The sequence below is a fragment of the Phocoena phocoena genome, chromosome 2 (assembly GCF_963924675.1).
Source record: "Phocoena phocoena chromosome 2, mPhoPho1.1, whole genome shotgun sequence".
Lineage (NCBI taxonomy): Eukaryota > Metazoa > Chordata > Mammalia > Artiodactyla > Phocoenidae > Phocoena > Phocoena phocoena.
The window spans coordinates 146,069,311-146,086,744 of record NC_089220.1 but is presented as its reverse complement, the minus strand read 5'-3'; the positions used below and the strand labels follow the sequence as shown (position 1 = coordinate 146,086,744).

The window sequence follows — 17,434 nt, the reverse complement described above, 5'->3', positions numbered from 1 at the left end:
TTAGGACAAGTTAACTGTATACAGTAGAAGTCCTTCAGTGGAGAGATTAACCTGGACTTTGTTTTCTGCTTTAAAGTACACTGTCTGGTATTTATGCCAAAGGGTCTGCTATGCTAGTAGTATATGACTTACCTGAGTTTATAGTCTCTGGGGTCACATATACATTTGAGAATATGAGGAAAATTATGACTCTTCTTTTCAGAAAAATGCACATGTACACATACGTGTAGCACTTTACATAAGAATTCTGGACATTCCCCGGGGCTCTGTAGGCCACCTAGGGGTGGACCTAGGGTTTAACAGCAATCCATATGGAGATCTTCTGTAGACACTTGAAATTTCAGGTCCAGAGCTGACCAGTTTAAGATTCAAGGTGGTGATTTGGGACTTATTGCATGAGGGTGTTAGCTGAAGCCATAGAAGTCACTAAAAGTGCCAAGAGAAACAATATAGATAGAACGCCCAGAAGTGGACCACAGGGAGTGTTCCCTGAGGAAGCTGAGGAGGCAAGGGAGAAGTCCCTCCCTGGGAGAGAGCTGTCCTCAAGATTGTCAGAAATCATACAGATACACAGTTGTTATGCACCCCTGAGTTTAGATATTTGTGAGGCTGATTCTCTCTGAATTTCAGATTTTAGACATATAAATTGTATTAACCCTGATCTTTATAATTAATGTTATAATTTTTTTAAGGAATATTATAGTATGTCACATGCAAAATGGACTTATAGTCGATTATTAGTTTTAACTGCTGCAGGTTAACATATTAATTCTAAAAATCTCCCTGACACAGCACAGACCTTATCTGGAAAAGGACAGCTGCTGCAACATATACACAGTGACAGAGCTAACATCCCTGATGAGTCACGGGGAGTGGCTGTAATTGTAACGCAGTTCTCTCACCTAGAAGCTAGGCTGGCATCAAGCAATTTGGACACGATTTTCCTTTAAAAAGAAAGAAAGAAATGCTCATCAAAATTTTGGCCATTTGAATTTATTGTAATCAAATTCTAAACCTTAGAAAGTTCTTCCTGATACTTACTTTTTTCCATTTAGATTTCCTAAACACTTGACATCTGTAACTTTAAAAGTTGAAGAGGATTCAAAATTTTTTTAAACTATCTTCATATTATATTGGGTTGTTTTACTTCTCTTGGGAACCTCAAGTATTCTTTATGGGTAACACCAGTTATATGAGATCTTTTAAAAATACAGAATCCTGGGCCTGCTTCTCAGTTCATCTGAGGTGGAGGCAGGGAATACTTTTTTAAAGTTTCTGATAGCATTCTCTTCTATACATTACCAGATTTGGGAACTTCTGGTTAGAACATGTAGCATATACTAAGGAAAAGATAGTACTTTGAGTACAAAAGTCTTCAGATTCTTTTCCAGATGTTTGTGCTGAGAATATAATTCCTGAAAATCAAGTGGCCTGTCAAAAGGCAGGATGTAAAGTAGTACCAGTTGCTTAAAGGTTTCATTTTCATTTCCCCCCTAAAGTTAATATTAAAATCCAGATAACTGTGGGAGTTTTAATATAGAGGGTGCCTTGCATTTTGAGAAACAATTTAGATATAGTAAGAGAGTAAAATCCTAGTATTAAAAAACGCATGGGACATTTTCTTTTTGTTATTTAATTTTGTACAGATGTCTTTGTTTTACAAATGTTCTTTAAATGCTCTTGTTTAAAAAGTGAAACAAAAAAGACTCGTGAGAAAAGTTTCAGTTTAGTGTGTAAAACACTAGCCCCACCTTTTTCTCTTCCTAGATTTCTGAGTATTTTCGTATGTCTGTAAGATTGCAGTTATCTGCTGAGAATAGTAACTTTCATTTTGTCAGAAGCAATAGAATATAGTGATTTCTTTGGGCTTTGAAGCAAGTTTTCCTGGGCTTAAGTCCCACCCTGCCATTGGTTACTTGCACAACCTTGAAACCTCTCTGCACTTCAGTTTTCTCATTTGCTGTAAAAAAAGGCATCATACATTACAAAGTTGTGAAAGTTAAATTAGTTATTAGAACACCTGGCGCAAATATTGGCTGCTCTCATTAGTATGGTGATTAGTAGTAGTAGTAATAGTATCATCAGTTAGAGTTTCCAAAAGTGCTTTCACATCTGCTCATATTAAACCATTTCTAAGAAGATTTGCTCATTTTGTAGGCAAGTCAGCTTAAGCTGAGTGGTTGTGATAAAGTCCAGGGTTATGTAGTTGACAAGAGATTAGAGCCAGGATTAAAGCTCTTGGCCTTTTGACTTAAGTGTTTGACCTTATGGGTGTAGAGAAAGAAAAAAGTGGAAGGTTACTTAAGGGAGCAGAAATCTATAAAACATTCCATTGTGTTCCATTGTTGTCATGACCTACTTATATTCCTCTGTGTGATGTTCTTTTCTTGGAGAACAAATGTTATATGGTCTGAGTCCTGAGAAAAACACATGAGTGTGTTTCTTCATTATAATTGGATGAGCAGTGTACCCTTACTGTTGTCTTGAACATGGGCTGGCAAACTACAGCCTGTGGGCCAAATCCAGACTGCTGCCTGGTTTTGCAAATAAAGTTTTACTGGAACTCATCCTAATTAAGAAGTTGTGGCGGAGACTGCATGGCCCACAGAGCCATTTACAGAAAAAGTCTGCCAGTCCTTCCCTGGTCTAGGATGTTAAAATAGTTTTGTTTTTAAATTGAAAAATAATCTATGTATAGAGAATTATTACAGTGATTTTGTTATAGCTTGATGCTGTTGCTAAGTTTGTTTTGTATATTTTATTCGGTGTTTTTTCACTGCCCACTCTGGGCCGAGACTCCCTCTCTAGGAGGGAGCTGGCCATACTGAGAGTCCTTGGCTGGTGGCACTGCCTCATGGCGATTGTCAGGGGCTGTCAATGAGAAGACTCTTCCACTGATTTCACTGCAGTCCCTGCATGACTAGAGAGTATTGGATTTGCAGAGTGTGTTCTAAGCCTCTGTTTGGTTATATTGTACTCTCCCTAGTATTTACGGTTAATTTAACAGATCCATTTTATGTGTTTTCTCCCTAGAGGAGCAACATATGTTTACGTTTTTGGTTTTGTTCTATAAACTATTTTAATAAAAGTGACTCTCATGCTACTGATTAATCATAAGCAGTCGCATTGTTGAAAAAATTCTATTACAGTAAAAGCTCAGACTAGTTAGGATAAGGTTCAACTGTAGAAAATTGGCATTGTAAAGGTTTGTATTTTGTATTTCTTATACTCAGTCATTCCATAAACTGACAAGGTGCATCTGAGAATAAGCTGTTTAAGATTTTTAGGGAATTGTATATTTTAACAAACAGGAAAAAGTCTGATATATATTTAGCATATCTACTTCATAAAAATGATTGCTTCTGAAGTACTTGAAAGCAGTCTAGAGATTAAAACTGTAGAAATTTAAAATACTTGTTTCATTGTTTGTTTCTCTTGAGAGAAATGTCTCCACTGAATTCTGAAGTTAGTGGTGTCAGTATTGATACTGCTTATGGTGTAACAAATACATGATGATTAAATTTGTTCTTATGAATGCGTATTTCTAGCCTAAATCCGAGCATTGAGCCAAGTTAAATAATGGGATCAAAAATCCTTTAACTATACAGTCCACCTATATCATCAGGGTTGAATGCAGGTTCATGCCTTTGTGCTCTCAGAGTGCCAGGTGAGTCCTCATACACATGCATGTAGGGCATATGGTGTTTCTGCTTAAATACCTTAGAGAAGCCTTGGCTTTTAAATTAAAGATCTAGTTTTTTTATTTACACACCTTATATGTCACCTTCCATAGTTGTTTTCTTTGAGTTTAGAGAGCTGTAAATATTCTTTTGCCCTAGTATATATCGTTTCTGTTAGATATTGTGTAGTTCTGTCTGGAACATACATAGAACTTTGCCAATAGGCTAAAAATTATTGTGGAAACATCCATATACATAAGCTGAACATTTCTTTTTACTGTTTCAAAATGTAGAGAAGTATAACCTTCTTCTGACTGGTGAATTTCAGGGTTTTTTCCCCGGATCCTTGGTTTTAGTCCTTTGTCTTAGGTAAAAAAGATTTCATTACCTCCAATTTGAAAGATGCTTGATTCAAAACAAGATTTATATGTGATACTGTTGGTAATTAATTTGGGGCAGGTACTATTACATTTTCTTTTTCAGACATGCTGTGGAGCCCTGCATCCTTTTTTCCCCCCGCTTTCACCTCAAAGATAGTCAGGTAGAGAGATTCAGTTTATTAAATCTCAGTGAATTTAATCAACAATTGATGCCTTCTTTCCTATGGCTCCTGTGCCATGCACACTTGGTGGTGAGTGATCAGCAGTCAGCACAGTGGGTGTTCTTCAGTGAAGGTTGAAAGATTTTTTCTTCACCAGTAATTCTGACATTACCCTGCTCATTTTTCCTTTATGAAGTTTTGTTTTGTTTTTGTTCTTTGCGGTACGTGGGCCTCTCACTGTTGTGGCCTCTCCCGTTGCGGAATACAGGCTCCGGACGCGCAGGCTTAGCGGCCATGGCTCACGGGCACAGCTGCTCCGCGGCATGTGGGATCTTCCCGGACCGGGGCACGAACCTGTGTCCCCTGCATCGGCAGGTGGACTCTCAACCACTGCACCACCAGGGAAACCCCTATGAAGTATTTTTTGATAATGCACATGTTGTCAGTGTATCATTATAAATTATGCCCTCAGCAATCTAGGCAAGATCCCTTGTACCATAGAGCTTATAGCCAAGTGAATAAAACAGATAAATGCGTTTGAAATATGAAACAGTAATTTGCATTAGTGGTAAAGAAAATCAGGGTGATGTGACAGTGCAGGAAGAGGGGGCAGTATTAGAGACATGCTTGGGCAGAAAGAAGGCTTCTCTACGGTCAACTTATCTTGATATGAGTGAGTGAGAAGGAGCTAGCCAAAGGAAGATCATTCCAGAATATGACAGAGATGGAGATACATTCAGCTTGTCGGAAGAACAGCAAGGTGACTGGTGTGGCTGGACCACAAGGGCAACATAGCCAGGGATTTGGAGTTCTTAAATGGTTTTTTTTTTCCTGTTTTGGAAAATTGGTTAGGGAGAATATGAAACTTCAAAGTTTATCACTTGAATTGTTACTAAATCTTTTAAAAATAAGATTCTTTGTCTAACCTTTGAAAGTGAGTGGAATATTAAAGACCCATCCTGAACTTCTGTTATTCAGATAAGAGCCAACTGTTACTTTCAATCCTTGGGAATTTTCGGTTACGGGATTAAAACTCCAAACTGAGGTTTTGTTTTCATATGCTCTGTAAGGGGAAGGGCTGAGGGAGGACTATAGCTGATACATATCTCTAGTTAATATAGACCAAGGTCTAGTAGTATTGTGCTCAGTGATTGGTGATGGATTTTAACCCCTAAGAGGAGTTCATGGACCTAATGACAGCAAGGCAAGCTTAAATATTATACTTTATAGTCACTATTTTTAAAGTAAAAGTGTACATTTTATTTACTCCATCAGCTGAGAACTATTTTCTTGTACAAGTACAATATAAAGCATAAAATATTATAAAAACAGACTTCCACTCATGTGTAAAAGTAGTAAGTATATGAAAAATCTTATTTCTAGTTTAAATAACGTGGGACAATTCTTTATTGCCTTTGAGAGAATGTTAATAAAAAATGAAGAGTATGGTAACACTGGTCTCTTGTTATAAAGTCAGCCAAACATACTGCACAATCAAGGCTTGTTTTTTTTTTTTTTTATGCGTTACGCGGGCCTCTCACTGTTGTGGCCTCTCCCGTTGCGGAGGACAGGCTCCGGACGCGCAGGCTCAGCGGCCATGGCTCACGGGCCCAGCCGCTCCGCGGCATGTGGGATCTTCCCAGACCGGGGCACGAACCCGTGTCCCCTGCATCGGCAGGCGGACTCTCAACCACTGCGCCACCAGGGAAGCCCCAAGGCTTGTTTTACTCTAAATATTAATCTAAGTACGTAATAATCATACCACCAGTGAAGCCCTGATGATGCTGTTGTCCCTTAAGTGAAAGAAGGGTCCTTCTTAGTCTTTGCCCAGTTGTTCCTTACTAAAAATTGATCATTTTTTTCAATTATACTTGTTGAACAACAGATCTGTTTTCTAATTCAGATGGACTAGGCTAGTCATTATCATCATAAACGAACATGCAAGATGAGAATCTCTGTACAAGCTGATAGGCTTCATGTAAATATGTAGCTAGGTTATTGCCAGAAAGCCATTTGTCAAAGTGAGCAATACAGACACTCATATTTTTTCAAAAACGTACACCACACATATATATATTTTTGAAAATAGATTACAATGTATAAAGAACAAATTTAAATTGTGAGAACTTCGCTTGCAAATGTAGCCAAGTAGATATAAGGTAATTATTCCCCCTGCTTTCTCAGCATACTCCCTGGGCAGCTCTTCACTTCTCTGCCCAAGTACCAGCCCAGAATCTCCACATCTCTCTGCCTTTTTCATCCCTATAATCGTCTGTGTGCCATGCTGTAATTTTTGAATTGCTGTTGAGGAGGAACTGCAGTATGTAAATATCTGTTTCCATATGAAATTTAGAAGATTAGCAATGGCTGCAGTATTCTGAGAAGTCAGACTTGAGTGTGCCTTAGTTTTTCTTTCTCATATGTATTAGGAGCCCTCCATGCCGAACTGTCCCTGCCAGTGGAGAAGAACTTTGGAGTCTGGTTAAGTTACTTTCTAAGTTTCTATCTTTATTGATAATTGGGGCTGAGATAGTCCAGTGGCCTTTAAAGGGTACCTAGTTGCTCTGTTCATCCTAAGCTGTGTAGATCTTGCCTACCTTTTTGCAATAAATGAGTTTCTGAAAAGAAATTATAAATTGGCTTATGTAGGATGAGTCATTAGGTAAGAGGAAATTAGCTTTATAAAAGGATTTTTTATTACAGTGAACATTCAGCCACAGTTTATTTCCTGTATTAAGATTAGTTTTAAATAAGCTGTAACCAGTCAGTTGGGGAGGTGTTTGAGAACTAGAAATCAGAAATAAAACTCCTTGAAGAATTGGCAGTCTGGCATATTTCATCAGGGTCCAAAAGACAGAAAGCACAGTTTCTTGTGAACAGAGCGAATTTAATACAAAGAGATTAAACATAACGAGATTGGAGTGACAAGGGATTCGCCAGTAATAAATAAAGAGAACTCTGAAAAATATAAGAATCAGATGTAAGGAGCAGGTCCTTCCCTTGGTGCTGAGATGGATTTGCCAAAGGAAGAAGCTTCCCCACCTGTCCTCACACACCTGAGGCTCACTGCATGGCAGAGAATTCACTGTGGTGTCACTGGATGAACTTGCAGGAAATCTGCCCTCCAAGGGGCTTGGGAAAGCCAATCTTGAGGAGGTGTCTTGTCAGACCGCGCACTGTAAAACCAACCTAGGAAGTGTCCGGGGAAAGCTGCTGGCCACTGAGTGCTTCCGGCCCCTGTGTCCTGCAGGGGCTGCTGAGGGGACGGAGGAGAGCCCCTTCCTCCTGCAGTGTCTCTCCAGGTCCCTCTTCTGACCTCGCTGCCTGCCCTTTGCCTGCACTAAATGGTCCCAAACAGCTGTGACTTTACACCTGAAGTTTTGCACTTAATCTGTCACTCTTTGCTGATCTGGTTGAATGTGTGTTAATCTGCTACTGTACTTACAGAGTTGACTGGATACAACTTAAGGCTCTGTTTACAATGAGCCCATTTATGTGACTGTAAAAACTCTCTTTCAGAGACTTTGTCTTAACAACTGTTCCGCAGAGCTTTTAACCAGCCCAAAGTCTCTAGATTAATGGATCGTTACCGTTAGATTAATATGTACAAGTGAAAAATCTGAAAAACAAAACCTATCTGCTTACCCTCCAGGGGAAAACCAAAAACACCCTTCAGAGGGTCTCAAGGTCCCCTAGAATGCCTGGAGTTTCTTTCTAGGCTACTAGGAGCCAGAGTGTGGTAGATAAACATGAGTCCAACTCAGGACAAAGATGGTTTTTGTATAAAGTTGGCTTGACTCATAATAGCAAAAGTTGTTTTTTACTAAAGCTTAAATATTATATGGGAGCCATTAGGGTAGAACTATGTAAGGAAGGTTTGGGGAAAATGTATTTTCCTTTTTTATGGCTTCACTTTCAATAACTGCCCCTGATTGTAGGCTGATTCTGTGTGTCTAAATTCTATTCTTTGTCTTATAATAGACTTAATGGTCATACATGCTCATAGTAGAACATTTGGAAAAGTTGATTATTTTGTTCTATACTGTTACTCTAGATCTTCATTGCCCAACACCATTGCCACTAGCCACATGTGGCTGTGGAGCCTTTGAAATGTGGTCAGTTTAAATAGAGACGTAAGTGTGAACCTACACACTGGAGTTTGATGACTGAGTACACAAAAAAGGATGTGTAAAATACCTCATTAATCATTTATATTGATTACTTAAATAATATTGTGGGTATACTGAGTTAAAATAAAATGTATTAATTGATTTCACCTCATTTATTTAATATGGATTCTAGAAAATTTTAAATTACATAAATGACTTGCTTCACAATTCCATTAACAACACGGCTCCAAGTCTACATGTATTGAATAATGCTTCCATCTTTTGGTAGATAATGGAAATACACTAAAAATGAACAATGATTTTTCCAAATATTAATTGTATGAAAAATTTAATAGAATGATGTGCATTCCACCCATCTGCAATGTTAAGTCATAATAATTATATTAAAGAAAGGTGGTATAGAGTATGAAAATTAGCCAACTCTACTAGCGGGAGTTCCGTGTGATGTACGGAGCAAGAGCCCTATTGCACGACAGTCTTGGTTATCACTGGGGAGGACGTTCAGATTAAAATATTATCATTGATTCTTAGTTATCATTAATGTCACTCGGTCACATTCTAAGTTTAGAATTTTTAAGTTACAAGAAACAAGGAAATCAATTGGAAACGTTTGTTTTTTGATCTTTTTTAAGCAAATAGTCTTTAAAGTCTGTTGCAGAGCAACAAAATCTGTAGAACTACTAAAATTATGTAGTTCTTTAATCTCATTCTCTTCAAAATGTTCATACTTTACATCATTTGCATTTTTCAGTGCAAAGAATGCAAGGAGAATTTATTATTTTGTATTTCCCTTTATATTCTGAGGTGCCTAGAGCAGTTTGGGGATAGAGTTTAACTGTATTTATTTATACTTAGACTAATTGTATGTAAGATTTTATTACATAAGCAGTGGCTAAAAATTTTAACCTTTTATGATTTAGAAAGTTCATTCTGGTTTGAGCTAGAAGATATCTTGGCTTTACTTTCTGAAAGACTGTTTTACTTACATGTAGCTCATTTAATACATATAATTTAAAACTGGAATACACCCCCACTGAGTAGTTAAATGAACATGAAAGTAGAAACTCTGAAAAGTGCTTATGTTTTATTTTTTCAAGAGGATAACGGGAAGAAATTTTTTCCTGGTATGAGACTGCTAATAATATGCATTAATAGAATCAAATTCATTGTTTAAAATTAGACTTAATTCCATTTTCAAATAATGAACATTATTTTAAAATATTTAAAAACATTTCAGTCTTTACTTCATAAGTACTATGTAAATATTTTCTTATGAAAACTGAAATAGTGGAGATAAATCTCAGATTTCCTTGGGCTGCTGTTTTGTCTGCTCCCCACTCCGAGAACATCTGTCGCCTCTGTCCGTCTGGGTCTTTCTGCATGTGGCGTCAACATGTGTTTGTGTAGCTGTGGAGAGTTTTCTTTAATACCTTAGTGATGTCACACCACGTATATTCTGCAGTTTGTTCTTCACATTTTATTTTGGGACTATTTTCATGTCTCCAGATATAACTCTATTTCATTGTAACTTTAATATTTTAATTTTTAATCTTCAATTATGAAAGCATTGCATGCTCGTTAGAACAGGTGAAATAGGCCAAATCTGCCAACTCCACCTCATCCCAGATCTCCTTCTTGAATTAAGCTTTCCTCCGTACTTGTGCAAACATTTTAGCATCATAGAGTTTCTGTGTGTTTTAAAAATAATTTGGAAAGATCAGGCTCTGCACATATTCCTCAGATAGTAGTTTGTTTCACTTAACACAGGTGAGCATCCTTCCAGCTTATTCTTTTGATGAGAAATTTTCCATATTATGGGAAGTCTGTTTCTAGGTTTTTTCTTTTTTCTTTTTTTTTTTAGATGTTTGAGGTAGGAGTTTATTAATTAATTTTTGCTGTGTTGGGTCTTCGTTTCTGTGCGAGGGCTTTCTCTAGTTGTGGCAAGCACGGGCCACTCTTCATCGCGGTGCACGGGCCTCTCACTATCACGGCCTCTCTTGTTGTGGAGCACAGGCTCCTGACACGCTGGCTCAGTAGTTGTGGCTCACGGGCCTAGTTGCTCCGCGGCATGTGGGATCCTCCGCTCCCAGTCCAGGGCTCGAACCCGTGTCCCCTGCAGTAGCAGGCAGATTCTCAACCACTGTGCTACCAGGGAAGCCCAAGGCCTTTTTCATTTTTGTCCATGAGTTCACATATTGGCTCTTTTTATTCTAAAATAATTTAAAAGTGTGTTTGCATATGTTCTAAATATCAAATTCTTATTATATGTATTGTTACATCAATATATAGTCTTAAAATTGAACTCCTGTTACATTTGTTTGGTCAAATTGCTAATGTTCAGTTGTTTGAACTTAAAAAAAATTCATTTGGTTCAACCTAAGACATATTTTTTCAAATTATTTTCACACCTTTTTAAACTTTTTATGTATTCACTTCATTTTGTGCATTGAATCTTACTTTAAGAGTCCTCTGTTTTTGATAAGATTTTTAAAATATATTTTATGTTTAAGACTTTATCTGAAATTTATACTTATGTCATTGATATGCATAGAGATCTAATTTTTCTAAATTTGTGGACAGTTGTTCTAAACACTGTTTATTAAACAGTGTGTTCTCTTCCAGCAGTTTTGGGCTGTTGCTTCTGTAATAAACTTTGGTACTGTGGATATATTTCTCCATTTTCTGTTTTGTTACATGGATCTATTTATCTGTTTCTGTGGCAGTAGCACTCTAGTTTTAATTACTAAGTTTTTACAATATTTTGTTATCTTTTAGAGCAAGTCCCTTGTCACCCTTTTTTGACATTGTCTTGGCATGCTCATAAGTTTTTATTTTACTGATGTATAGTCTCCGGAGCAGAGAGGAAGAGAGAATTTCTAAACCCGGGGCTGTCTCAACTCCTGTAAAGCATGCAGATGATCACACACCTAAAACAGTGGAAGAAGTTATAGTTGAAAGAAATGAGAAACAAACACCCAGTCTTCCAGGTAAGCCTAGCCTAGAGTGCAGGAAACATTTGCATTCAGACTAAATTGTTTCACAATTTACAGAATTATATTTACAGAAAATATAAAGATGCAATTATTATTACTACTGCTATTGCTGCTACCTACTACCCATGTGTGAATTTTTCTGTACTTCCAGCATTTTCTTTGTAAGTGGGAGGTTGCCATATATCAGTAAACATTCGTGAATGTTTTTCAAATTTTCCAGATAGAAGTTATTTGTGGTTCACAGCTGTTCACAGTGAGTGAGGTTGTTTTCCAGTACTGCTCATTAAGGGAAACATTAGATTGGCTTTAGACACTGTTTAAAGTTCTCTTGTCTATTGAAAGTGTTTTCAGAAACACTTTATGAAGTACACCTTGCTGACCTGTAGACAAGACCACACATAAGAATCTGCAAGGTTCTGAGATCCAGTTGCTTGACAGGCCTGGAGGTCCTGGTTCTACTGTCTCTCAGGTCCTTCTCTCAAAACCTGTTTCTGCTCTGATTATTTAGTGGCAGGAATGTGGAAATTTAAAAACAAATTGTATCACAGTGAAGAAAGAAGGCTACTTTGACAGTCTTAACAGAGAAATGTAGGGATTCTCTCTTCTTATATTCTTCTTCCTCTGTTATTCTTCCCTAAAAAGTATATTTTTCAGACTGTAACAGCTGGAGCTATAGAAAGCATAGGTGACCATGTAACGTGCATACATGCTATAAAGATCCCAGAATTTATAACTGTAAAATGTACCCTGATATATGCATATGTAGTATATATGTTCCTGATCAGGTTCTCTGAACTTACATTTTTGCTGTATTTTGCAGACTTTTTATTGTTTGGTTATTTCAGTGGTTGCTTGCTTTGTTATTCCATTTTGTAAAGTGATTCCTGCATAATTTAAATTTCCTTTTCTTTTAGAACCAAAGCCTGTGTATGCTCAGGTCGGACAGCCAGACGTGGATTTACCTGTCAGTCCATCTGATGGGATCCTGCCTAATGCAACTCATGAAGATGGGATTCTTCGGTAATGTGGTTTTAAACTTGTGTTGTCTTCTCTGCCCGTTACTAAGGATTATTTAAATTGAGAATTCAATTGCGAACCATATTATATATGCTTTTAAAGACAGTGTATACTATTAAATGCTATGGTTAGTGTTCGTTTTGGTTTTTTAAAATTATTTATGTGATAGAATCAGTTAGAGATTAGAGAACAACAAAGAAACATTTAAGATGTTTACTTCTTTCTCACCACTGTTTTTTTCTCTACCTAGTTTTTAGATTGGGAATTACAAAACTAGAAAATTGTTTTCTATTTAAACATCAGAATTTTCACAGGCATTCTAAAGCCCTAGTATTTTTAAAAAAAATCAGTGTTCCTCCATCTCAGTGCTGTTGACATTTGGGGCCAGATAATTGTTTATTGTGGTGGACTGTCCTTTACATTGTGGATGCTTAGTAGCATCCCTGGCCACTGGCTGCTAGTAGCACACACATACACACCCCAGTTGTGACAACTAAAAATATCTCTAGGCTCTGACAGATGTTCCCTGCAGGCAAAATCACACCTCCAGTTGAGAAACCTGTTCTAGATTAGTTAGCAACTCAAAAGTAAGTTTTTGATATTCACAACTTTTATTATTTTATACATTGAGATTGAGATGTAGATTTTATATCCAGATTTCAAACTATCATGATCATCAGATTAGTTTTTGTTGCCTCTCTGGTAAAAGAGACATGACATGAATAATGGAAAATTACCAGATTTCCTAAAGCAGATTAGATGTAGACCTCTGCTCTCATCTGTTTTCTCTGCTAAAGAAAATTGGGTTATTACCATAAGACCTAGCTTGGTAGAGAGAAATGGCTCCTGAAATAGGTGAAAGTATCACAAGTTTAAAATTATACATTTTGGGGACTTCCCTGATGGAGCAGTGGTTAAGAATCCACCTGCCGGGCTTCCCTGGTGGCGCAGTGGTTGAGAGTCTGCCTGCCGATGCAGGGGACACGGGTTCGTGCCCCGGTCCAGGAAGATCCCACATGCTGCGGAGCGGCTGTGCCCATGAGCCATGGCCGCTGAGCCTGCGCGTCCGGAGCCTGTTGCTCCGCAACGGGAGAGGCCACAACAGTGAGAGGCCCACGTACCACAAAAACAAAACAAAACAAAAACAAAAAGAATCCACCTGCCAATGCAGGGGACACGGGTTTGAGCCCTGGTCCAGGAAGATCCCACGTGCCGGGGAGGAACTAAGCCTGTGCGCCACAACTACTGAGCCCGTGTGCCTAGAGCCCATGCTCCGCAACAAGAGAAGCCACCGCAGTGAGAGGCCTGCCCACCACAACTAGAGAAAAAGCCCGTGGGCAGTAGCATACACCCAGTGCAGCAAAAAAAAAAAAAAAAAAAGAGAGAGAATGGCCTGAGAGCTTTCCTAACTCTGTAAGTTTTACGAAAACTTTAATAACTAGATTCCGGAGACCTGTTTCCCTGAGGGAGCACTGAAGGACAGATACCAAAGAGAACTGAGAATGTGGGCAGGATTTGTAGCTTAGCCAGGAAAGGTTTAGTTATTCATTCAGATTCAGTGACTGGATTTGAGGCAGAAGGATTTTTGCTATTGCATGTGGTTGACATAACACAGGGCAGAGTATAAAATATTAGGCATGTAGGGCACATGACCCTAAGATGGGGCCTAGAGCTGTCCTTGAACAGTGGTTTTATCAATAAAAAGCCAGGTTTTACTAAAGGATGCAGACTGCAATCAGCTATTTTACTTTTTGAGGTGCACTAGATGGGTCAGTGTTAGGAGAGGACTTGAGGGACCTGGGGCCTTAAGGACTTTAAGGAAATGTTTAAAAGAGCTGTCTGTACAGTTGGTTTGGGAGAGGAGTCTGTCAGAAGGCTCTTGATGCAGTTGGAAAAGTAGGACCCATCACAGCTGAGGGACTCACACCCTCCATGGTAAAGCCAGTAAATGGATTTGGGGCACTAAGGGTACCACCAGCCCTGGCAGTAAGTGACCTCATCTGACCTACAGACTCTCAGGTTTCCATCTAGCTAATGTTAGTTCTACATGAAGAAACAAGGTCAAATGTGACTACCTTGTAAGTTCTGAAAGCTAAGGTGGTCTTTAGTTGGTTTTAAAGAATGAGGCATCTCTCTTCCCTTAACTCATTCATTTGTTTGATTTGTGGTTTTTTTCGTTACTACTAGTTTCTAATTATTTGCTCATTGTTACTTAGTAAATGAAGAGGAAAAGGACTTTTTCCCACACATCGTGTCAGAATAGGTAGAATTGTGTGTCTTCTTGGCTTGGAATGTGGGATGGTTATAGAAACCTAGAAGGAAAATTTGTAATTATGTATGTAATTTGTAATTAATTACCCAAAAGGGTAATGCTTAGTTACGACGTGTTTCTGTCTAGCCATTCTTTGGTGTTTTAGGAGTGTCACAGAGCTTTGACACTACACTGATAGTAGAGGAATGTGCCTGCATTAATTCCTTTCCATTCTCTCTAGCAAGAAGGAGGCAGAGCTTAAATATGGGGCTAATCCAAAAAGGCTGAATGATGATAAGCTTTTTGTTTAAAATTCAAAGGGGCTGCAGAGTAAGTGATCTGTGTGAACTACTGAAGGAGTCCCCTAACTGCATAGTTTCAAAACCACTGTCTGTTAGGTACAGAGATTACAGCGCTTAGAGCCTGATTTTGACTCTGTGGCATTAGGGAAATTCGTCAGTTTATGCTCAGTTTCTACCTTTGTACGGTAGTGCTTCTTAGTTATTCAGTAGAGATGATATGGTATGAATTGGGGTGGGAGAAATGGAAGATTTTTTAGCCATTGTTAATGTACCACATAAATCCAAGACTCAGAGTTGGGAAAGCATTGTTATGAAGTAATTTTATAATTATTATGTAAAACAGTACTTACATATTGAATTTGGATATTTCAAAACTTACTTTGTTAATCAAAAATTAAAAGAAAATGCTATTAAATCTGGTTTGGTATTCTAATGATAAATTTTATTCGGTAAATTAGAGGTGTAGGGCAAATTTTAGAGATGATGGTCCTTTGTTTTATTCTAAATATGGTTTTTATTGTAGTAGTTTGCTATAACTCTTCAAGCTTCTCTTAACTGTTTCAAATGAAATATTTGTCTTAACAGGCCCAGCATGAAATTAGTAAAATTCAGGAAAGGAGATAGTGTGGGTTTGCGGCTGGCTGGTGGAAATGATGTTGGAATATTTGTAGCTGGCGTTCTTGAAGATAGCCCTGCTGCCAAAGAAGGCTTGGAAGAGGGTGATCAGATTCTCAGGGTATGTCAGTGGTCAACTTATGTGGTTTCAAAGTACTTAGATCTTTAGAAAAAGGCATCAGACACAGGAGACTCACTATCGCAGTTAGCTTGTAATCTATTGTAGCGTCTAGAACCAATTTAGCATGCAGATTGAGAATCCATCAGGTCTTCTCATTCCTGCCTTTGCTCTTATTCATGGCTGTGTTGTTACTACACAGTGTGGTGCTTTGGTCTCGTGTTAATCACTCATGTTCATAGAACCTAAAAAAAGTAAGTCTTAGAGCCCCATAATATCCACCAGTTATTGTAAGTTCAATTAAACATTCAGGCTGGCTAGACTCTGCCGTGGGCCACAACTTGCCACTAGGGCAGCGGCAGGTGTTCCTCTCCAGTGGGAGTAGTCTTTGCAGCAGCCCACAGAGCCCTGTAGGACCTTCTTCACCACAGGTGATGGCTCAGGTGTGCAGACATGGGGTTTCCATCAGGCACATGTGTAAGCTGCCCGGGCTCTGAAGCTTCATACCCCACAAGAGGGAAGAGTCCAGGAAAGCCTAGTTTAGATGCAGGGTACCGGTCAGGTCTTTTTCTTTTGTTTTTTGTTTGTGTATGTTTTTGTTTCTTTTCCATAAGCAATGCTGCCTAGTAATGTAGTACCATCTTTATTTCTCTCTTCTCTTTTTAAAATATCCAAACTTTCTGCCAGATGCACTATGTGCTGTTTTAATCAGAAGATCATATCTCAAGTGGGAGTTCCTACATCTGCTCTCCTCCTCTTGCCAGAGGAGATTGTCTCAGATTGTCGTTGCCACCTCTGTTCTGGTCTCTTCCTGCATTCAGGCTGCCTCCTGCCCATGTCCTGCATTCGTTCTCCTCCTGCCCCAGAATATGGCTGCTTTGCTCATGTTTTCCTCTTTCCCTATCCTCTGGTTCTTCATCAGCCTTCCATTGTCTGTCTTTTCTCCTTTGGCTGTTGAACTTGTTGAAGGTTTGGTTGAGTCCCTTCCCTGCTTGCTTTTCAGTCCTTGTGTCATAAAGTTGTGTAGTCTGCCTTCCACCTTAACCACGACTGAATGTGAATTTTCATGAGGCATTGCCGACCTAATGTCATCTTCAGCCCGCATTTTCCTGTATTTCTTACTAGTGTTTTGACCTTCTTAACAAGTCCTTTTTGAAGTGCTTTCTTCCTTGGATTCCATAATAGTGCTTTTCTGGTACTCCTCTAATCATTTCAGTTCTTTTCCTACCTTCTTTAATCATTCTTCCGAAAACTTGGGATGTGTCAGCAGCCCCCTGCTTCTATCTTGCTTTTGTATCTCTATCTTGGGTTTGGTCGCTTTTGGCAGCAGCCCGCGGTCAGAAGCTGCCCTCTGAGCCCTCTGCAAGCCCCCTCAGACTGTGCTGGCTGCCTATGGCCACTCCCGTCCTCCTCCTCCCCCTTCAGACTTACATGTCAGAAAGTCAGGGCATTGTCTCCTGACTCACTGGTTTCCACCTGACTTTGTGTTATGATTCCTCCAGATGATGTCTACATTTTCTCAAATACAACATGGATAATTAAACAGACCTGTTATTCTCTTACCTACCCCATATCCTGTTTGAAGTAATCATACATCATTCAAAAAATATTTAATAGTTTTTTTGTTGTTTCGTATCATAAAGGTAGTACATGTAGAAAAAAAAATTTTTTTAATGCAGAAAATTTCCAGAAGATGAGTAGAAGGAAATCTACCTGTAATCCTGCACATAGTCACTGGGGACATTTTGATGTTACATTTTGGTCCCTAGGAGCGTCTAATATTAAAC

General features: G+C 38.6%; 1 protein-coding gene across 2 annotated transcripts in view; it reads left to right on the top strand.

The window, feature by feature from the left end:
• The window catches only part of TJP1 (tight junction protein 1), a 255,927-nt gene that overhangs the window by 209,012 nt on the left and 29,481 nt on the right, over positions 1-17,434 (top strand). For both annotated transcript variants that reach the window (XM_065871831.1, XM_065871830.1), the window contains exons 10-12: positions 11,199-11,338; positions 12,259-12,364; positions 15,500-15,650. In XM_065871831.1, the coding sequence (XP_065727903.1) occupies positions 11,199-11,338; positions 12,259-12,364; positions 15,500-15,650 (397 nt within the window). The remainder of the gene's footprint in view (positions 1-11,198; positions 11,339-12,258; positions 12,365-15,499; positions 15,651-17,434) is intronic.